This window comes from Lampris incognitus, chromosome 3 (genome assembly GCF_029633865.1).
Source record: "Lampris incognitus isolate fLamInc1 chromosome 3, fLamInc1.hap2, whole genome shotgun sequence".
NCBI classification, from domain to species: Eukaryota; Metazoa; Chordata; class Actinopteri; order Lampriformes; family Lampridae; genus Lampris; species Lampris incognitus.
The window spans coordinates 32,559,395-32,582,380 of record NC_079213.1 but is presented as its reverse complement, the minus strand read 5'-3'; the positions used below and the strand labels follow the sequence as shown (position 1 = coordinate 32,582,380).

The 22,986-nt window shown below is 48.9% G+C and overlaps 1 protein-coding gene across 1 annotated transcript in view; it reads left to right on the top strand.

Annotated features, from left to right (window-relative positions):
* Window positions 1-389: 389 nt before the first annotated feature.
* Window positions 390-22,986, top strand: part of tbc1d30 (TBC1 domain family, member 30) — a 31,481-nt gene continuing 8,884 nt past the window's right edge. Inside the window, exons 1-10 of the mRNA XM_056276717.1 lie at window positions 390-1,094; window positions 4,179-4,343; window positions 15,071-15,132; window positions 15,322-15,387; window positions 16,495-16,620; window positions 18,270-18,455; window positions 20,573-20,642; window positions 21,096-21,194; window positions 22,016-22,184; window positions 22,721-22,826. Of these exons, the coding sequence (XP_056132692.1) occupies window positions 560-1,094; window positions 4,179-4,343; window positions 15,071-15,132; window positions 15,322-15,387; window positions 16,495-16,620; window positions 18,270-18,455; window positions 20,573-20,642; window positions 21,096-21,194; window positions 22,016-22,184; window positions 22,721-22,826 (1,584 nt within the window). The 5' untranslated portion in view covers window positions 390-559. The remainder of the gene's footprint in view (window positions 1,095-4,178; window positions 4,344-15,070; window positions 15,133-15,321; window positions 15,388-16,494; window positions 16,621-18,269; window positions 18,456-20,572; window positions 20,643-21,095; window positions 21,195-22,015; window positions 22,185-22,720; window positions 22,827-22,986) is intronic.

Genomic DNA, 22,986 nt, shown 5'->3' with positions numbered 1-22,986 from the left:
CGGCTCTGTGGTAAAGGTGGTTAAACTTTCTCAGGGTAAAACAATGTCCACAGAGAGAGAGAGGGGGGGAGAACCCCTCCCTGACTGGATCCTCCCTGACTGGATCCTCCCTGACTGGATCCTCCCTGACTGGATCCTCCCAGTCTGGCCGGCGGACCGTCTCAAGGTGCTCCTCCAGCACGCGCCTGAGCATCTACCACACCTGTTGCGCCGGCGAGGGGGAAGTTTGGCTGATTCCGCGCAACTTCAGCAGCGGGCTGGACTATCCTGCGGGCCGGCGGGGGCGTATGGGGCAGGGGGGGGGACGTCCTCCGCAACTTTCAGGAAGGAAACTCAAAAGCTGCCCAACGCTGCGCTACCTCTGGAGGAGAGGAATGGAATGCACCCGGAACTCTGTCCTCCTCCACACGCGCACCGAGAGGGAGGGTGCGTGTCATTTAAAGCTGGCGTGGAAGTTTTCCTGCGGTCTGTGAAATGACAAACTAAAAAGAAAGAAAAAAGGGGGGGAATAAAGCCAGAACACATGGAGTTTGCGGTAGTTTAGTCCGGTGGGGGAAAAATGGCGTCGCAGGTGCCGCTGAGCCGGAGCCAACTTTTGGAAATGGACATATGTGAGCGTGGTATGCGCTCCGAAGACGGCGGCGGAGTTCCGCTCGACTCGGACGCCGAGTCGCTTTCGGACGGCTTGTCGGGCTTCCGGCGGCGGGGCGCCCTCGGCCCGGTCTCCGCCGCCGAGTCGCCCGACGACACCTTATCATCACCTGCCGGTGGCCCGCCGCGCTGCCGGGCACGGGTCCCCAACGGGCACGGGGGCGCCGTTGGCACCGAGGGCACCACCCGTGGCGCCCATCCGTACGCATGCCAAGGGGACAGCATGGGAGGTGCCCGCAGCTCCATAGTGGACAGTTTGCTGGTGGAGCTGTACGACACGTACAGCGGCGGCAGGAGGAGGAACGTTGACAGTTTGGACAGCTCCACGGAGGCGTCCGGTTCGGACGCGTTTCTGGGTCGCAGCAACACCGGCTCCAGCTTCCTGCAAGAGCTGCAAGAGAAGCACACGAGAAGACATCAAATGAACTACTTGGCTCAGAAAGGTAGAGTGTGTGTCTTTTTTGGGGGGGGGGGTCAAACAGGGATTAATTGGATTGAATAATCCGCCACGGTGGCGCAGTGGTTAGCGCAGTCGCCTCACAGCAAGAAGCTTCTGGGTTCGATCTCCAGGGTAGTCCAACCTTGGGGGTCGTCCTCTGTGTGGAGTTTGCATGTTCTCCCCGTGTCTGCGTGGGTTTCCTCCGGGAGCTCCGGTTTCCTCCCACAGTCCAGAGACCTGTAGGTCAGGTGGATCGGCCGTACTACACTGTCCCTAGGTGTGAATGTGTGTGTATGTGGACCCTGTGATGGCCTGGCGGCCTGTCCAGGGTGTCTCCCCGCCTGCCGCCCAGTGACTGCTGGGATAGGCTGCAGCATTCCTGAGAGCAGGATAAGCGGTTCGGGTAGTGGATGGATGGAACACAGAGAAAAGTACTCGTGCGTCCCATATCCAGAGAGAGGGGGGTCCAGAAGTTGAGGTGGGAGGTCAGTGAAAGTGAGATCTCTGCAGACTCTTTTCTTTGTCATTGGTAAGTTCCAGATGCACTGCACACAGTGTGCATCAGCCCATATTGCTCTATAAAACACAGGTCTTACTTTTTGAGTTTTGAGTTAAATGTTCTTGCAGAGGTGCTCTGAAAGACGAGGCAGTGAAAAATAGGAAGATGCACGGTGAAGAGAAGCTCAGGACACTCACATTTACTTTGCTGCCTGTCGATGCTTCTGGATTCATTCATAGATTTACTGCTCATGTGTTTAAAGCACTCAAACAGTCTTACGCAAACACCCTTTCTGCTTTATTTGATGATGAACCGTTGAGAGAGAGAGAGAGAGGGAGAGAGAGAGAGAGAGAGAAATGGTCTTTACTGAGTGTTCCCCTCGGATTCTTTTTTTGTGTCCAAAACTTGTGTAGTAGCTCTACTTCTACAAAGACACCTTGAAGGAGTAGGGGGGGTTGCAAAACAGGCTTGAGAAGATTACTGACAGGTAGAGGCACTCTGTCAACACACACACACACACACACACACACACACACACACACACACACACACACACACACACACACACACACACACACACGCACACACACACACACAGATTCAGAGGTCAGCATGTGTCAACAGCTGGTTTACTGCTTCTCCAACCTTGTAGTCTGAGGTGTTGACTGTCCCGTTGTCTCTGTGTTGGACTACTGTGTGGTCCTACGTGTCTTTGGGACCCGCTGTAAATAAAGCCGGGCTTGCACACCCAGCTTGTGTCCTGATGCTGGATGCGCCGCAGGTTCAGGACAGAAGTCTGACGCGGGACCGGTGTTCTACAGAACAGTGTTTCTCAGCTGGTGGCCCAGCATCTAAGAAGTGGACCCAACGTTGTTCTGCTCAGGTTCACATTGGGTTTCCTGACGCATTAGTCCAAAGAAAACGAAATTAGTGGAAATTGATGCAAAATTTTGGAACTATAAATGAATATTATTGTGATAATGGTGGAGTACTAGGGGAGAGTTAATAGGGAGACATGAGGTTTGCCCCCCCCCCCATTTACTCTCTCTGGTATGTGCTTGAGCATTGTATATATGTTAGGATTTTTTTTATTTGATTTTGATTTTGAGATACTTTATTCATCCCCGTGGGGAAATTCATTCTCTGCATGTAACCCATCCTAGCTGTGTAGCTGGCAGCCGCCGTGCAGCACCCAGGGACCAGCTCCAGCTTGTCTCGCCATGCCTCAGTCAGGGGCACAGACAGGAGTACTAACCCCAACATGCATGTCTTTTTGATGGTGGGGGAAACCGGAGCACCCGGAGAAAACCCACCGCAGACACGGGGAGAACATGCAAACTCCACACAGAGGACGACCTGGGATGACCCCTCAAGGTTGGACTACCCCGGGGTTCGAACCCAGGACCTTCTTGCTGTGAGGCGACAGCGCTAAAATATATGGATATAAGGGTACCACAGCCTCAACCGTCACTGAGGTCCCATTATGGAGCTTTCCCGAGATGTACATAGTCAAAAGCATGATGATAATATGCCACAAAGCATTAGCTGAGCAGGGGGGTTGCAGGAATCCTCTGCTGTGAAGCTGAAATCATCCAAAAGTCAAATGGATGATTATGGATTTGATCCGGGGTAGTCCAGCCTTGGTGGGTCGTCCTCTGTGTGGAGTTTGCACGTTCTCCCCGTGTCTGTGTGGGTTTCCTCCGGGTGCTCCGGTTTCCTCCCACAGTCCAAAGACATATAGGTCAGGTGAATCGGCCGTACTAAATCGTCCCTAGGTGTGACTGTGTCGGCCCTGGACTGGCGGGCTGTACAGGGTGTCTCCCTGCCTGCTGCCCAGTGACTGCTGGGATAGGTTCCAGTGGGGTCGCAGGATGCTGGAGCTGTACAAGCGGCTTGGATAATGGATGGATGGATGGATTTGAACTTTGATACGAAGCGTTTTTCAGAGCCGGAGGTGATAACGGTGATGTATGGGGAATGGAGGGCCGGAGGGTGGGGGTGGGGGTGCGTTCAGGCCTTGTGGCTCATAGGTGCTGCTTTCTCCTGCATGGGGAAACAAACTGTGTGCAGTCACAGTGACACGGTGATTTGATCTAACAGCGCTTGGGGTAAGGACATCAAAACTCAGCCCATGCACTGATCAGATTAGGCAGTCGTAAATAGAAAATAGGTCTGATGTGATGTAGTTCCGTTTGAGAGACAGACAGACAGACAGACAGACAGACAGACAGACAGACAGACAGACACTGCTACATATCGATCTGTGTGTGTTGCTGTCTGCAGGTTTTGTCTTTGTAGATGTCCAACTGGATTGTTTTCACTCCGTCATCCGGCGGTTCGAAGTGTCATTTTGATCTTCAGTGGAGAGTCCAACTCCGTGTGTGTGTGTGTGTGTGTGTGTGTGTGTGTGTGTGTGTGTGTGTGTGTGTGTGTGTGTGTGTGTGTGTGTGTGTGTGTGTGTGTGTTTTCCCGGTAGTTATCTCTGAACACATGGGAAACTTGGAACAGGTGACGAACCAGTGACGGTTTCATGTATTTCTGTTAATGTTGTTTGTGTGTCTTGTGTGTCTTCCTCCATGCGATATAAAGCCCCCCGAGAGCTGCGCTCCATCATTCAGGAGGTCAAATACCGTAACGGCCTGCAGTCGGCTAAGCTGCTCCGCCAGCTGAGAAGACGAGACCGGCTTCACAACAAGCTGCAGAAGAACTACGACGTCATCACGGCGTTCCTTCAGGCCGTCTCACAGAAACGACGTAAGCATGTCCAGCTCTTTCTGACACGTAGCGAGACAGACCGGTATGAGGAAGGGGTTGCAGGTGGTCCCTGTTTGCCGTCACACGAGCGAGTAGCGCTAGCTGTCGTAGCCTTCACAGAAACCTGGGGAGCAGGTGACGCCGCTGCCTCCGTTTCTGACTGGTTTATCCCCCAACCAGTCATCACAATATAGGCACAATGACTTCTATGACTTGACCTCCAACAGCTAGTCATAATTTGTGGTCCGGTGTAGCTACCTTCATGGCAGCATATACCTTTGGGCATGGCACTGATACTGCCAAAGTTAGGGGTTCGATTCCCACTGGGGTCACCCATCCTGTAATGTCAGTGCAGCAGTTTAAATGTGAAGTGTTTTGTGTCCTCAAACCAGAAATGCAGTACTGTCTTAAAGTCAGGGGCGTCCCGGTGGTGTGGTGGTCTATTCTGTTGCCTACCAACATGGAGATCGCCAGTTCGAATCCCCGTGTTGCCTCTGGCTTGGTCAGGTGTCCCTACAGACTCAATTGGCCGTGTCTGCGGGTGGGAAGCCGGATGATGGTATGTGTCCTGATCGCCGCACTAGCGCCTCCTCTGGTCAGTCAGGGCACCTGTTCGGGGGTGGGGGGCTGGGGGTAACAGCATGATTCTCCCACGCGCTACGTCCCCCTGGTGAAACTCCTCACTGTCAGGTGAAAAGAAGCGGCTGGCGACTCCACATGTATGGGAGGAGGCATGTGGTAGTCTGCAGCCCTCCCTGGATCGGCAGAGGGGGTGGGGCAGCGACCGGGACGGCTCGGAAGAGTGGGGTAATTGGACGGGTACAATTGGGGAGAAAAAGGGGGGGGGTGTTTCAGAACAGCTTAAAGCTTCTTTTCTAATTTAAATAATGTGACATCTGAATTCTGAAGCTGCTGTCACAGCATCCCTGCAGTTGGTGGACAGACATTACAGTCATGTCTTTACTGGTTTTAGTCACATCTTCCTCGTTTAATCCCTTATTAGCATTTATTTGGCTCCAGTAACAAAACTCGGGGTATTTTAGTCTGCTTTGTGGTCGCGCCTCTTCAAAATTCTGTTTTTATTATGTGTGTGGTGTCCGTGTACAATACCATTTTACAGCTGACTTATTTTATTATATGAGTTTATGAATGTCTCCGTCCTCATCCCGACAGCGGTGTTGGTCATGAGACGTGGGCACGCGGGGGCAAAAAACATGACAAAGCATAAAATGGCTTCATCGAACTGAATATCCATTATTCTCTTGCAACACTTAAATTGTCTTTTGCAAAATCGTTTGGTCGTCTCACTTTGGACGGGGCATGGTTGAAATGTTTCTAACGTTTGTGGACGCTCCCCTCATGCTGCAGATGGCATTTAGCGGCAGAGGAAGTGCAGGTGTGGCTAAAGACAGATGGAGTAGTGCCGGCTCATATTCCCCCTCTATCAGACATTACCGCTCTGAGTCACTGCCCTACCAAATCCCCTCTTCCTGTTTGGCCAGCCATGAAGTGGTTTGTTGGTTGTTTATTTTTTGCTCATCGTGTATTTTACAGGCAACAAGGCACACGGTTTACTCAGTTCCACCCAAAAGCAGGCTCAGACGGTATTGCATCCTAATGTAGGACTAATACTCACGTTTAACGATTTAATTACTTGTAAACTGTTTTGTGGTTTTGGTTGTCCATTGCAGCAAAGCCTACATGATGAAGTGCAAATGTAAATTACAAAGCAACTAAACACAATACTACCCCTATATGACTTAGCTACCATACATAACAAGGTGAAAAACCATATATATATATATATATATATATATATATATATATATATACCAGTGCTGGGCTGATAATGTTAGCATAGCAGGATAAACTCTGCTGCAGCTAATAACATTAATGATGGGTGTGTTTGATTTAGGTGTGGCAATGAGCCAGCATTATCAGTATTACTGACTGTTGTCAGTGCTCAATACTACTCCTCTAAATCAAACATCCATCCACCCATCCATTATCCAAACCACTTATCCTGCTCGCAGGGTCGTGGGGATGCTGGAGCCTATCACAGCAGTCATTGGGCGGCAGGCAGGGAGACACCCTGGACAGGCCGCCAGACCATCACAGGACCCACACACACACACACTCACACACTTAGGGACAATTTAGTATGGCCAATTCACCTGACCTACATGTCTTTGGACTGTGGGAGGAAACTGGACCACCCGAAGGAAACCCACGCAGACACGGGGAGAACATGCAAACCCCCAAGATTGGACTACTCCGGGGCTCGAACCCAGGACCGTCTTGCTGTGAGGCGACCATGCTAACCACTGTGCCACCGTGCCGCCAGTCTTCAAACAAAAATCTAAATCAAATAGTCTGAACTAAACTAAATCAAACAGTGTTCATTAATGTTATTAGCTGCAGCCGAGTTTATCCTGCTGTGTAATGTTGTACAATAAGATATGACCTAAAAGCTGGATTTAAAGAGCAGCCAAACAGTTTTTGCACGTTTGTGACCATATTAAAAGGTGAAAAACTATATATATATATATATATATATATATATATCTACTCATATATTTTCGTAATGTGTATGTGTGTGGTGTTAGTGTGTGTGTGTGTGTGTTAGTTAGTGTAAATAGCGCGACCGAACACTAACACATTTATGATCCTAATTCTTTTTGGAGGTGGTAGGTATTGTCTCAGAGAGTAAGGGAAAAATCCCAGAAAATTAAAATTATGCATAATTATGCATTTTTCTAAAAACGGCTAAAAACCACTTTTCTCGGCATATCAGATGATTCTGAGCATCATTGATTTTTTCACCTATATAAAAAAAAATTTCTGGGACTTAGAAATGTTTTGGCCTTATGCAAAATATATGCATTTTTGCAAAAATGCACTTATGATCCTAATTTTTTTTGGAGGTGGTACGTATCGTTCCAGAGAGGACCAGAAAAATAGCAGAGAAGTAAAATAATTATACATAATTATGCATAATTATGCAAAATATGCATTTTCTAAAAATGGCTAAAAACCACTTTTCTCTGCATTTCAGATGATTCTGAGCATTTGGGGGGAGGGAGTTGGAGTGGGGGGGGGTTTAGGGGCAGGGAGAAGGCGGTTAGCTGGCAGGATGAAGAGGAGGGAGATTTAGACGGGTGGATAACCAAACCGCTACATTGTAGCGGGGTTCTTCTAGTATATATATATATATATATATATATATATATATATACACACACAAGCACACACACACACACAATGCTGGGCCGATGGTGTTAGCGCAGCAGGATGAAGAGGAGGGAGATTTAGACGGGTGGATAACCAAACTGCTACATGGTTGCGGGGTTCTTCTAGTATATATATATATATATATATATATACACACACACATAAATAGTATATATATATATACACACACACACACACACCCACACAATGCTGGGCTGATGGTGTTAGCGCAGCAGGATGAGCTCGGCTGCAGCTAGCAACATTAATGATGGGTCTGTTTGATTAAGGTGTGGCAAAGAGCGAGCATTGTCAGTATTACTGACTGTGTGCTCATTACTACACCCCTAAATTAAACAGTCTTCATTAATGTTATTAGTTGCAGTCGAGTTTACCCTGCTATGCTAACACCACCAGCCCAGCACCTGTATATGTGCATGATTTTTCACCTTTTATATGCTGACAAACGCACAAAAAAAGTGTTTAGTTGCTCTTTAAATCCAGCGTTTAGGTCACACCTTATTTTATAACGTTGCTACCATCAACTACTGAGGTTGTTTCAGAGCGATAACATTTTTATGGAGCTGCCCCTTCATCCAGTTTAAACCTGCTCCTCGGCGATCCAACAAGTGATCTGTTTTCATTTTAATCTACATATTTTTTATTATTATTTAAGTACACGTATTACGTTGTAATCTTCCTTTTTGACAACTGTTTCTCTTCACATTCCTGACTGCTAACTCATCCACAATCAGCTGCCCTTCATTTACCCCAAAAAGGTTTTTGCAGCAGAACGCTAAAGCGCCGTGTGAAGTAAGTGGTTTATTTACTGACAGTTTTGGTGTCCGATCCTTACGATGTCACAAAACAAAAGATGTTCTCATTCATCTGGCATCGTATGCAAGTGTGCAAGCAGATTTCGTAGCACTCCACCTTCGTGTATTTTGGTGAATTATGTTGAAGGATTAAATTTGGAAAAATCCTATTTGCATTTTCATATCCCAAATTCCTTGCCTCCCAAATCCCAAGCTGATCAGGAGACGTGATCCTTGTTTGATAAAATGTGCCGTTGCATGAGAACCTGTTAGAATAGCGTGGCCCCACAGATGTCATTTGTTCAGGGCAGAGATGATGGAGTGATTACACAAACATGGATGAAATATAGTTGTATGCTCCTTCTCCACTGCTCGACTCGACTCCCTTTACTTTTCCACTGCAGGTAGTCCCCCCCCCCCCCCCCCCATGCATGGCGAGGCCCCACTGGTTGCTTTTGGGCATGTTGACTAGTTTTTCCTCCCTTCTCTACCAGCGCCCCACACTACTACTACTACTACTACTACCACCACCACTACTACTACTACCGCCACCGCTACTTACTATTACTACTACCACCACTACTACTACTACCACCACCATTACTACTACCACCACCACTACTACTACTACTAACCACCACCACTACTACTACTACTACTACTTACTACTACCACCACTACTACTACTACTTTCAGCTGCTCGGATCATCTGTTTCCATCTCTTCCTGTCCTCTGCATCTTCCTCTGTCACACCAGCCACCTGCATGTCCTCCCTCACCACATCCATAAACCTCCTCTTTGGCCTTCCTCTTCTCCTCTTCCCTGGCAGCTCCATATTCAACATCCCTCTCCCAATATACCCAGCATCTCTCCTCCACACATGTCCAAACCATCTCCATTTTGCCTCTCTTGCTTTGTCTCCAAACTGTCCAACCTGAGCTGTCGCTCTAATATAGTCGTTCCTAATCCTGTCCTTCTTCATCACTCCCAGTGAAAATCTTATCATCTTCAACTCTGCCACCTCCAGCTCCACCTCCTGTCTTCTCATCAGTGCCACCGTCTCCAAACCATATAACATAGCTGGTCTCACAACCATCTCAGAAAATCAACCAGGCCAACTCGAAATGGCTGCTTCACATGAACAATATTAGTGTAACTAAGAGATTCGCTGAAAAAAATATTTTTTATACTGATAGATTACTAACTACGATACAAGTTTCACGTTTTGGTATCTCCTGGTTGGACGCAGGGCTGTTAAGTTTCTCTCTGACCAATCAGAGGTCTGAAATGTTTTCATGTCATACCTTTTAGTTCGGCTCAGCTCGCGTGGAACCTCGATGGAAGAGGTACCAATAAAAGTACCAGGTACTGTCTCTAACTTTTACCCAATGGAAAAACCAAAAAAAGCGAGTCGAGCCGGTACCATGCAGAGGAGAAGGAGCATTTAGAGGGATGTTAAAATGTGTTTATGCTCTAGGAGTCAGGGATGGGCAACATGATCCAGATGGAGCCGGTGCAGGTCTCTGTTCCAACCAAGCAGTTATACACCGGCCTGTCCAGGGTGTCTCCCCGCCTGCCGCGCAGTGACGTTTGGGATAGGCGCCAGCATCCCCGTGACCCTGAGAGCAGGAGAGGTGGTTTGGATAATGGATGGATGGATGGTCTTTGCTAAGGACCTTGATTTGTAGACTCGGGTCTGTAACTGCTTGGTTGGAACAAAGAGCTGCGCCCACACCGGCCCCTTCTGGATCATGTCCCCCACCCCTGAGTCTAGGTCCTTGGGTACCACCAGTACTACTGGTTTTCTATTCTGCCATTCACCTGTTGTTCTGGGTCCAGAACCTCCCTGATTGGAGGGTGTAATACCTGGAACAAGTCAATGTAATTATCTTCCTGGCGGAATAGTAAACCAGCAGTGCTGGAGCTACCTGAGGACCTGATTGAGAAGCGCTGGTCTTGGCTGTGCATGTCTGCACTGTGCGTGCATGAGATCTGCCTGGAGACACACACCCCTCTGCCTCTGTAGAGGTTCAGGAGCTGTCAACCTCCAGCGTTCAGGATGTTTCATTAATAAAATGCTGCGATCTGCCTTCTGTCAAGACGTGCACATTGTGTTTACTGAGAGCTCTGCTGCTCCACATCCCTGCCTGCATCTCCACCAACACTGCTATGTGAATATATCTGTAGCTGGGCCCAAACAAAATAAACATGTATGTCTGTGTTGTACTTCATCATAGGCTGCGTGTCTCTCACGTGGTGATAACCACAGTGAGTCTACTGCGTTTTAAATATGTGCTCATCACTTGGTATTGATTTTCTCTAAGCCTCAAATCATTTTCAGAGCCTCGTCTTATCCTTTAGGAAGGTTCACGTGTTAGTACTGTAGTGAATGGGGGGGGCAGCCGGGAACCGCCGCAGCCGGGACGCGAACCCGGGTCCGTGGTGCGGGAGACCCGGGTTCGCGTCCCGGCTGCCCCCCCCCCCCAATTCACTACAGTATGTCAACCGTGGATTGACGACTTGGCACTGTTTCTAAAAGTACATTACCCACAATGACTCTGCAAGCTCGCTTTATTTCAGTAATTTAGCATTAATTAATTAATTAATTAATTAATTTTTACTAAATTAGTGCTGCGAATATTTCCATCCATACTGGGTATAGACGGCCTCTCCTTCTCTTTCTCTTCCCCTACCCAGCATCATTACCTCATCCCCTTCACCTCCTCCTCATATACACTCCATCATACCGCATCCCTCCGCCCCTCCATCCCTCCGCCCTTCTATCCCTCCGCCCTTCCATCCCTCCGCCCCCTCACTGACGCCACAGCGGAGGTGTGCAGCAGCAACAGCAGCGGACCGCAGAACCCATCTCATGTCCTCCTCAGAGGTTCAGGGGATCGCCTTATCATCCATATCTCTCGATCACATCCTATGAAGATGAGACTGAGGAAGACGAGGCTGAGGATGCTCTTTTCCCCTCGTGGGCACAGGACGTGATGCTCCCTCCCCGTGACGCGGAGTCTGCGCTCGGTAGCGACGATGGAAGCCGACACCTTGGTGACACGTCCCGGGGCATCGGTCGGAAAAACGAGTCGTCAGCGGGCGAGATTTGAGAGCTCAGTTACTCACCGATCAATCTATAGTTTCCATTTTTGTTAGTTCTCATCGTCTCGGAGGTATTTGGGATTATATCGGGACGAGCACGCCCCCCGCCTGTCAGAAGGGAACGGGGTTCGGATTCACGTTAAATAATCATAGTCATCATAGTAAGTGCAGGACCGCGGAGGACAGTTGACGAGATGGTCGCGCGGGTTTCGCCGGTTTGAGCCCCGATGAGGCAGGAGCGGCTCTTGTCCGCCGGGAGGAGGTCGCGGGCGTGCGTGAAGCGGCAGCAGCAGCAGAGCTCGGGAGGGGTCGGCACCATCATCAGCAATGTGCTCAGGAAGCGCAACGGCATATCCCGGAGCGCACCGCGGCTGCTGTGCACGCTCGAGCCAGGTGACCGACCGGGACGAGAGCACGGCCTCTGGACGGGGTGGGGGTGGGGGTCTGGGTCTGCAGTTCGTAGTGCATATGTTGTCACTGTGAAGCTAATCGGTTTGCGCGCAGGGACATGCATCGTTAACGTTGCATGCATGCAGGCGGGTGTGGTGTGACGTCAGAACAAGTCGCCGTGATGACGTGGAGTGGTAGATTGTCTCGTGGTTAAAACGGCGTGTCCGCGAAGAGTTTCGCGTTTATCATCACCATCATCCTCATCCTCATCATCACCTTCATCGCGTCTGACTCGATGCAGCGGTCCCACACGGAGGAGACGCTGTCCAGTGGGCCGTGGTACTGAAACCAGGGAGCGCGTCATGGTCGGGATTATTTTGGTCCGAGCTCCAACAAATCTGTTTGTTTTACCAAGGAGCAGGGCATGGCAACGAGTTATGACGAGTTCGTTCTCTTTATTAAGGGAAGATGTTATTTTACGTCATATCTGGATGGCTTTTACTCAGTCATTCTCATGCGAACTGCAGAACCACGAGGGGGAACTAAATACACACAACGGACTACCTCTGCTACACTTCAACTGTCCAAAGTAACGGGGAGTGCAGCAGAGAGGTGAAGAAGAGAGTGCAGGCAGGGTGGAGTGGGTGGAGAAGAGTGTTAGGAGTGATTTGTGACAGAAGGGTACCAGCAAGAGTTAAAGGGAAGGTTTACAGGATGGCTGTGAGACCAGCTATGTTGTATGGTTTGGAGACAGTGGTACTGATGAGAAGACAGGAGGCGGAGCTGGAGGTGGCAGAGATGAAGATAAGATTTTCATTGGGAGTGACGAAGAAGGACAGGATGAGGAACGAGTATATTAGAGGGACAGCTCAGGTTGGACGGTTTGGAGACAAAGCAAGAGAGACAAGATTGAGATGGTTTGGACATGTGTGGAGGGGAGATGCTGGGTATATTGGGAGAAGGATGCTGAATATGGAGCTGCCAGGGAAGAGGAGAAGAGGAAGGCCAAAGAGGAGGTTTATGGATGTGGTGAGGGAGGACATGCAGGTGGCTGGTGTGACAGAGGAAGATGCAGAGGACAGGAAGAGATGGAAACGGACGATCCGCTGTGGCGCCCCCTAACGGGAGCAGCCGAAATTAGTAGTAGTAAAGCTCGTCGTTGTAATATCGTCTCAACGCAGCTATACTCCTCGAAATAGGTTAATGGGACAGGCTGTGGGACCCGCACATTTTGCGGGGTGTCGGGTGTCCAGTGAGGAGCCGTCGTCATGTTTTCGACGTTGCCGTGTGTGTGTGTGTGTGTGTGTGTGTGTGTGTGTGTGTGTGTGTGTGTGTGTGTGTGTGTGTGTGTGTGTGTCCTAAACCCGTGAAAGGGGAAGTAGGAGGGCTTTCTGCGCTAATCCGACCTTTCCCCAAAGCTCCCGAGAGTCCAGCAGCCATGAGGATAAACCGCTCGCACGCAGAATGGCGCAGGACACCGCGACGGAGACGCACAACACAGGTCATATTCCCGCACCGGCCTCGCTCGAGGACGTCGATTATTAATATTGTTATTATTCAGAAAGGCATTATATCCAGGTGTGTGCGCGTGAGAGAGAGAGAGGGAGAGAGAGAGATAGTTAATGGCGCACAGCCAAAAGATGTCGGGACTTTGGCAAGTTGGCTTTTCTTCTTAACTTTCAGATCACATTTTGATTTCCGGTTCACGCGAGGGGTTTAGCATTCTGTGCTGAACGTCTCTGAAGATGTCGCGCGTGCGCGTGCGCGCCAGACGGATTTGGAACTTCCTGTAAAACTGGGACGGACGCACGGTTTCAGCACCACGAGGAGGACAGCGACGTCCCTCAGCGCGTCGCTGCGTCGTCAGCGAAACGCACGAACGGGCCGTCGTCTGAGATCAGCGTTTTGTCGCGTTCTCTCGCCAAAGCTCCGTTCATGGTCACCCGGCAGTGAGGGGCTCCGGCGGGGTCTTCATCCTGCGACCCGGATCCTCCTCCTTCCAGATTTTGGGATTTTGGATCATAATCTGCTGTCACTACCACTTCAGCCATTCATAAATATTTAGCCATCTGAGGCTTCTTGATGGGATTAACCAGTTAAAACAACAGTGTGGGGGGTCCGGGTAGCGTAGCGGTCTATTGTGTTGCCTACCAACACCGGGATCGCTGGTTCGAATCCTCGTGTTACCTCCAGCTTGGTCGGGCGTCCCTACAGACACAATCGGCCGTGTCTGCAGGTGGGAAGCCGGATGTGGGCATATTTCCTGGTCGATGCACTAGCGCCTCATGTGGTCGGTTGGGGCGCCTGTTTGGGGGGAGGGGCTGGGGGGAATAATGTGATCCTCCCATGTGCTACGTCCCCCTGGTGAAACTCCTCACTGTCAGGTGAAAAGAAGCGGCTGGTGACTCCACATGTATTGGAGGAGGCATGTGGTAGTCTGCAGCCCTCCCCGGATCAGCAGAGGGGGTGGAGCAGAGACCGGGATGGCTCGGAAGAGTTGGGTAATTGGCCGAGTATGATTGGAGAGAGAAAAAAAGGTGGGGGGCCTCGACAGTGTGTGATAGAGTGGGAAATTGGGGTCCAGACCTAAATTATTTTTTCTTTTTCTTTTTCCACCTTTTTCTCCCCAATTGTACTTGGCCAATTACCCCACTATTCCGAGCCGTCCCGGTCTCTGCTGCACCTCCTCTGCTGGTCCGGGGAGCGCTGCAGACTACCACATGCCCCCTCCCATACATGGGGAGTCGCCAGCCGCTTCTTTTCACCTGACAGTGAGGAGTTTCACCAGGGGGACGTAGCGCGTGGGAGGATCACGCTATCCCCCCCCCAACAGGCGCCCCCACCAGAGGAGGCGCTAGTGCAGCAACCAGGATGCATACCCACATCCGGCTTCCCACCCGCAGACATGACTACTTGTGTCTGTAGGGACGCCCGACCAAGCCGGAGGTAACACGGGGACTCGAACCGCCGATCCCCGTGTTGGTAAAGTTTGACACTTCTGTTGTATCAGCTGGTACAGTGACAAGATGGTGCACATCAGATGCAGATTTGGGGCTGAGACTGTGATGTCCCACCAGCCCGCTGATGCAGCAGGACGTACTGTGTTGCTTTTTGGGTCGGGGTTCGAGTGGGTGGAAGTGTACTTTAATTCAAGACCAGTCTCATTCAGCTTCCCTGTTTGCTTTGTAGGAGTGGACACGCGACTGAAGTTTACCATCGAACCGTCTCTGGGCAAGAACGGATACCAGCAGGTGAGCGTGATGGACATTGAAGTGTGACCCCGGTGGGGGTCTGGGTTTATCCACGCTGCTTGGGCTAAGCTGAAATTCGTATTTGTTGCTGCCAGGCTTGCTTGCGGTCAAACGTATTAGTAAAAAAAAAAATCTGCAAGTTTTCAAAGACGACATTTTGTCTGTGCTGTGTTGGACCTCTTCTTACAGTGGTACGATGCCCTCAAGGCCGTGGCCAGGCTCCCAACCGGCATACCCAAGGAATGGAGGAAGAGGGTATGTCTTCATCATCATCATGTCTGAACGTAACGTAGCACAGTTGATGGGCACTTTCATCCAAAGTGCTCTGCAGTAGAATGAATATTATCATGGATGTAATTGAAACCATAACCAAAGTATTCATATTGCATTCTTAGTTACATGTAATCAGTTACATGTAATCCCTAGTTACATGTAATCCCTAGTGGGTGTGGTATTGTTTGTGTCATACTGTATCCACTGAGATACATAGAGGACCCTGTCGGTGGTAGTGCCAAGGTCAACCCACCCATTTGATAGGTGGAAACACGCCGCCATGCTTTTGGGGACGCCATGCCGTCTGAAGATGTTAAATGTTGGGTGTCTCATGTGGTGACGTAGTTGTAAGCCGTGTAAGTGATTGGTGTAACGATGTGTTAGCCGTAACTCCTGTGTGCTACATGCTGTTTGTCCCTGGCGTCCAACTAAAGACAAGACCCATCTATCCAAGTCTCCTGTTCTGGCTTTATGTGTTTGTCTCATTGAAATCATCTCCACCCGAGGTTCTGTCGGTTAAGTCAGAACCGGCAGACCGGTGCTTTAATGGCGTCTCCGTCAACTGCATGACAGCTGGCTTTTCCAGAGCAATTTCAGTAATACCCCCCCCCCTTTTCTCCCCAATTGTACTTGGCCAATAACCCCACTCCTCCGAGCCATCCCAGTCGCTGCTCCACCCCCTCTGCCAATCCGGGGAGGGCTGCAGACTACTACATGCCTCCTCCCATACATGTGGAGTCTCCAGCCACTTCTTTTCACCTGACAGTGAGGAGTTTCACCAGGGGGACGTAGCGCGTGGGAGGATCATGCTATTCCCCCCCAGTACCCCCTCCCCCCCTGAACAGGCGCCCCGACTGACCAGAGGAGGCGCTAGTGCAGCGACCAGGGCACATACCCACATCCGGGTTCCCACCTGAAGGCACGGCCAATTGTATTTGTAGGGACGACCGACCAAGCCGGAGGTAACACAGGGATTCGAACCGGCGATTCCCGTGTTGGTAGGCAACAGAATAGACCACTACGCTACCCGGACGCCCTAATAATACTTTATTAATTACTTGTGTTTTGCTCATCGTTTCCTTTCTGCAGGTGTGGTTGACTCTGGCAGACCAGTACCTCCACAGCATCTCGATCGACTGGGAGAAGACGCTTCGTTTTGCCTTTAATGAGCGTAGTAACCCTGACGATGACTCCCTCGGCATTCAGATCGTCAAGGTAACGAGCTACTTGCATGTGTATTGTGTCACATGGATGCTGAGCGCCACAAGGTGTCCAGACTTTTTAGGAGGCCTGAGCTCATCATGAAAGCCCATCTCCAGTGTATTGAAAGAGCCATCCATCCATTATCCGAACCGCTTAGCCTGCTCTCATTCAGTACGGGTGGTCCACCTGACCTACATGTCTTTGGACTGTGGGAGGAAACCGGAGCACCCGGAGGAAACCCACGCAGACACGGGGAGAACATGCAAACTCCACACAGAGGACGACCCCCAAGGTTGGACTACCCCGGGACTCGAACTCAGAACCTTCTTCCTGTGAGGCGACCACGCTAACCACTGCGCCACCGTGACGCTGTATTGCAAGATGTCTCGACAGTTTTCGACCCAGGGCCGAGGCTGACGTATCAATACATATTAAATGTCTTGTCATGTCAGGACCCATCAGAGAGGGTCTTGCTGCCTGTTTTGGGAGCCACAGTATGCTGAAATGCTGGTGTTATGTATTGCTGTGTTTCCCAACCCAGTCCTCAAGGACCCCCTATCCTGCAGATTTTCTTAGCAACCTTGAATGGGTACCTGTTTGTAGTTATTCAACCAATCAGCAATGAATTATGTTAGATTTGCACAGCTTGCATAACTAAGTGCTGTGAGGTGATTGGTTGAGTAAGTACAAGCAGGGCTCCCTATGCAGGGTTACAATGAAAATCTGGAGGATAGGGGGTCCTTGAGGACTGGGTTGGAAAATGCTGGTGTACTGTCACCACTGGTTCCTCGCTTGTTATTTTCCGTGGAAATGGTCCACTGTTGAGTGTGGAGAACAAAGCCGAGAGTTTACCAGTTAGTGGGCCAAGAGCTAAATACATCCCTAATTTAGGACGCGAGCACTTTGCCTCAAATAGGTTTCTCTTTGTCTAACAGCAAACACAGGCTCAATTCTCCCCCCGCCAGCTGCCGGGCACTGCCGGCACAAAAGAAAACCGGTGATTGTGGATTTGAGACCCGAGTGTGGCTTTTTTTTTCATGACAAATTTGCCTTTAAAAGCCCCGTGCTTGGTGTGGAGGAGGCGAACGGCAGGGTTTAGTGGAAGGTGTTTGCTGACGGCTGTTGTCGGAGCCATGCATGACTGCATCACGGAAAACATCACATCTGTGTTCGACTTGCCGATGACTCAGAGGTTCAACACCGTTAAATGGCCGCTGCCATTAAGGGGGGCAGAGTCCAGTCGCCCTCATCCTGTCCTCTGTGGGTTATCTCCGCTTCTCCCTCTCTGCATCTCAGCCTCTAGTCGCGTTTTAAAACAGGACTCCAGCAAAGTAAATGGATCAAAAAAACCATTCGCCTACATCCAGTTACTGCAGCTTCCATTAATCATCCCTGAATGTGTTGATCTCTATCCATGAATCCTCCTGATTATGCGTTTTAATAGTCGCCTCATAAAATATGCAACACACAGCTACTGCTATTTGACGAGCTTTTAACTTGGGTTTCTAAGTCTTCTAAGGCTGGGTTTGTTCCATGACCAGGTCCTTAATGACTGTGATTGAAAGTGGCTCTTGTAAAATCGTCTGTTTTTCCCTTAATTCTTGATTAAAAATGCAAATGTCATCGATTTAAAAAAAAAAGTATGTCTGGAATTCTCACAGGATCTTCACAGGACGGGCTGTAGTTCCTACTGCGGCCAGGAGGGGGAGCAGGACAGGGTGGTTCTGAAGAGGGTGCTGCTGGCGTACGCTCGATGGAATAAAACTGTGGGCTACTGCCAAGGATTCAACGTACTCGCTGCTCTGATGCTGGAGGTCACAGAGGGCAATGAGAGCGATGCGCTCAAGGTACTCGAACACACAGAGCACATGCATATATACACATACATACATACATACATATATATGTGTGTGTGTGTGTGTATATGTGTATATATATGTATGTGTGTATATATGTATATATATATGTGTGTGTGTGTGTGTGTGTGTATGTGTATATATATATATACAGTGCTGCTTGAAAGTATGTGAACCCCTTGAGCAGTTTAGATGTTTCTGTTGTTTTACCATGATTTTCTTATTTTATCATCACCAGTTTTTATGTATGAAATGTCAGATATATGTTTATCAATTTCATGTACTTGTTTAGTGGGACTTGTTTAAGTAGCCCAAAAACTATATGAAACATGGAATTAGTGTATGTGCAAAAGTAAGTGAACCCCCAGCTGCATTGGTTAAGTCAAGCAGGTAACAGACTCAGGTGAAACACATTTGGGTGCTTAATTAATCATTTAAGCAGAACAATGAAATGAGACATCCTTGGGAAAGGGTTTGGCCTGCACTAATTAAAAGAGAGAGGAAATCAACCAAACCACTGTGGTCCCATACAAATCAACAATGCTGAGAGCAAAGGAGATATCCGAGGACATGAAGAAGAGGGTAGTGACAGCCCATCAGTCTGGGGAGGGCTATAAGCCCATCTCCAAAAGATTCCAGCTCCATCCATCCACTGTAAGACAAATAATTTACAAATGGAGGGCCTTCAACATGACAGCAACTCTGCCTAGAAGTGGACGCCCATCAAAACTATCACCCAGAAGCACCAGAAAAATAATAAATCAGTTAAAGGCCAACCCACACATCACCTCTAGAGAGTTGCAGACCTCTCTGATAGCATCTGGGACAAATGTGCATGCATCTACAATCAGACGAAAATTGAATAGCCATGATATTCATGGGAGGGTTACTAGAAGGAAGCCTCTGCTCTCAAAAAAGAACAAAGCTGCCCATTTCAACTTTGCCAGAGAGCACTTGACAAACCAGAGGCCTTCTCGAAGTCCATTCTGTGGACAGACGAGTCCAAAATAGAATTATTTGGTCACAATCAAAACCAACATGTTTGGAGAAAAGCCAACACTGCGTATGAAGAAAAGAACCTCCTCCCAACAGTGAAGCATGGTGGTGGAAATGTGAAGGTCTGGGGCTGCTTTTCTGCTTCTGGACCTGGACGACTCCATATTATCCAAGGAACCATGAATTCTCCAGCATGTCAACAAATTCTTGACCAGAATCTCCTGCCATCAGTCAGGGAGTTGACGCTGGGACGAAAATGGATTATGCAACAAGACAATGACCCAAAGCATTCCAGCAAAACTACAAAGGAATGGCTTCAGAGAAAGAGGATTCGTACTCTGGATTGGCCCAGTCAAACTCTGGACCTTAATCCAATTGAAATGTTGTGGCGAGACCTGAAGAAGTTGGCACATACCAGATGTCTCTCCAACCTCTCTCAACTGGCGGAGTTCTGCAAGGAGGAGTGGGCAAAAATCCCCATAAGCAGATGCGAGAGACTGGTTAGTGGTTACAGAAGACGTTTGGTTGAAGTATGGCTGCAAAAGGAGGAGCCACAAGCTACTAATACAAGGGTTCACATACTTTTGCACATGTTAAATGTTCAGTTTTTGTGAAATAAACCACCTTTGTTGAATTAAATAATGAAAATATATCTTTTTTTGTTTGTGTGTCCATTATTTGGAAGGTGTGCTTTACAAATTGGGATTTGGATGTATGTGTAATAAGCTTATTTTAATGTTTTTTACAAAAACATTGACCATGTCTGGAGGGTTCACAAACTTTCAAGCAGCACTGTATATGTGTGTGTGTGTGTGTGTGTGTGTGTGTGTGTGTGTGTGTGTGTGTGTGTGTGTGTATATATATATATATATATATATATATATATATATGAAAAACTAATCAGCTACCTGTGCTGCTGTTGATAATGGTTCAAGTGGAGGGCCGTTGTGATGAGAAAAGCACAGCCACCACACACACAGTTACTATGATTTCCGTGGACTCTGACCTTCATGTCCTTATATCCTGTTGTGTGTGCGTCCTTCTCACTCTGCTGTGTGCGTCCTTCTCACTCTGCTGCTGATGTTTGTCTCATCCTTCCTTTCTGTCCTCAGGTGATGATCTATCTGATAGACAAAGTGCTGCCCGAGAGTTATTTTGCGAACAACCTGCAGGCGTTGTCAGGTACAAACACACCGAGAGATGCGCGCACACACACACACACACACACACACACACACACACACACACACACACACACACACACACACACACACACACACACACGCATTTTACCTAAATGGCTGTCTTTATCCTCTCTCTCTCTTGCTCTCCGTCTTTACTCTCTCTCTCTCTTTGTCTCCCTTGCTCTCGCTCTCTCTGTTGTTACCCTCTCTCTCTCTTTCTCTCTCGCTCTCTCTCTCTTTGTCTTTACTCTCGCTCTCTCTGTCTGTCTTTGTCTCTTTCTGTCTGTCTGTCTAACTCTCTCTCTTTTTGTCTTTACCCTCTCTCTCGCTCTCTTTTTGTTCTCGCTTTCCTTGTCTTTACCCTCTCTCTCTCTGCCTGTCTCTCTCTGCCTGTCTGTCTGTCTCTTGCTGTCTATCTGTCTGTCTGTCTGTCTGTCTGTCTGTCTCTCAGTGGACATGGCCGTGTTCAGAGACCTGCTGCGTCTTAAGCTGCCAAGACTTTCCCAGCACCTCCACCACCTGCAGAAGGCTGCTAATAGAGAAGCTGGAGGTAGTGTGTGTTTTATTTCTATACCTGTAGTTTTCCCCACCGATACCTGGGCTTCTCTTACCTTCTGGTATGGTACCAGCACCACCTGCTGATTTATTCGGTTTGCCGTCTTCCCTTTAGCACCAGAGTTTCACCGTGCTTTAGCGGGACAAGAGTAACGGCATTGAATGCTATTTTAACCGTTTATCCATGTGTTGGTGTTAAAACAGGTTACCCCCATGAATTAAACAGGCTACCCCTACATGTCTTTCATGTCTTTGGACAAGTGTGTCGCTGTGCATGTGGACAGATAACTCAACTGGGTGCATGAAGGAAACCTCTGGGTACTATTCACCAGTATCTCTCTCTGCCCCTGCTCTCTTTCTCTCTCTGTCTGTCTGTCTGTCTCTCTCTCTCTTGTCTGTGTTTCTCGCTCTTTCTCTCTCTCTGTTTGTCTGTCTGTCTGTGTCTGTCTGTCTCTGTCTGTCTGTCTGTCTCTGTCTGTCTCTGTCTGTCTGTCTGTCTGTCTGTCTCTCTGTCTGTCTGTCTGTCTCTCTCTATCTGTCTGTCTGTCTGTCTGTCTGTCTGTCTGTCTGTCTGTCTGTCTGTCTGTCTGTCTGTCTGTCTGTCTGTGTCTGTCTGTCTATCTGTGTCTGTCTCTCTGTGTCTCTCTCTCGTGCTCTCTCAGTTCAGTTCAATTCAATATATGTGCTTTATTGGCATGACATAGTACGTTTTTATACATATTGCCAAAGCATGTAGAACAACAGCACAACATAACAATGATTGTAATAACTCTCCCTCTCTCTCCGTCTCTCGCTCTCTCTGTCTGTCTGTCTCAGGCAGTTACGAGCCGCCCCTCACCAACGTGTTCACTATGCAGTGGTTCCTCACCATGTTCGCCACCTGCCTGCCGCCCCCCATCGTGCTGAAGATCTGGGACTCGGTCTTCTTCGAGGGCTCGGAGGTGCTGCTCAGGGTGGCACTCGCCATCTGGGAAAGGCTGGGCGAGTGAGTGGACACCGCTTTGTTCGTAAGGGATCAACATGGGGGAGAGAGAGAGCCATGATCTAGGGAAATCTGAAACGTATTCTTACCAGATCAGTTTTGTTAGCAAGATGACCGTTTATCCATCCATCCATTATGCAGGCCGCTTATCCGAATCTGGGTTGCGGGATGCCGGAGCCTATCCCAGCAGTCATTGGGCGGCAGGCAGGGAGACACCCTGGACCGCCAGACCATTTATTTACATTTTAATCTTTTTTTTTGCTTTATTTACACTTTATTATTTAATTCTTTATTATTATTTTTTTATTTCAAACAGCCTTAAATGTGCAGACGGACCAGACCGGCCCAGGGGAAATTAAACAACTTCCAATCCATTTACTGAATGTGAGCATCTGATTTCCTCTGTGTCTTCTTCTGCTCTATCCATTCCTCCCTCCTATCCGTCCACCTCTGTTTCTACCTTCCTTGTTCATCCCTCCTTCGTGTTTCCCCCCTTTTTTCTCCTCCTTTCTTTGCCCCTTCCTCGTCTGTCTGTGTAGGAGGATCGAGTACTGTCAGACAGCGGATGAGTTCTACAGCACCATGGGCTGTCTCACGCAGGAGATGCTGGAGCACAACCTCATCGATCCCACTGAACTCATGCAGGTAGAGCACACGTGCATTGTGCACATGTGAGTCGGCACCCTGCATTGCAGACACACAACTTTCACACGCACACTGTTTGTAATTTATGAACTGAAGATGCCAAAACCGCTTCCGCTTTCCCCGTCCGGTGTGGGAAGATGGCGGCACGAATCCATGTTTG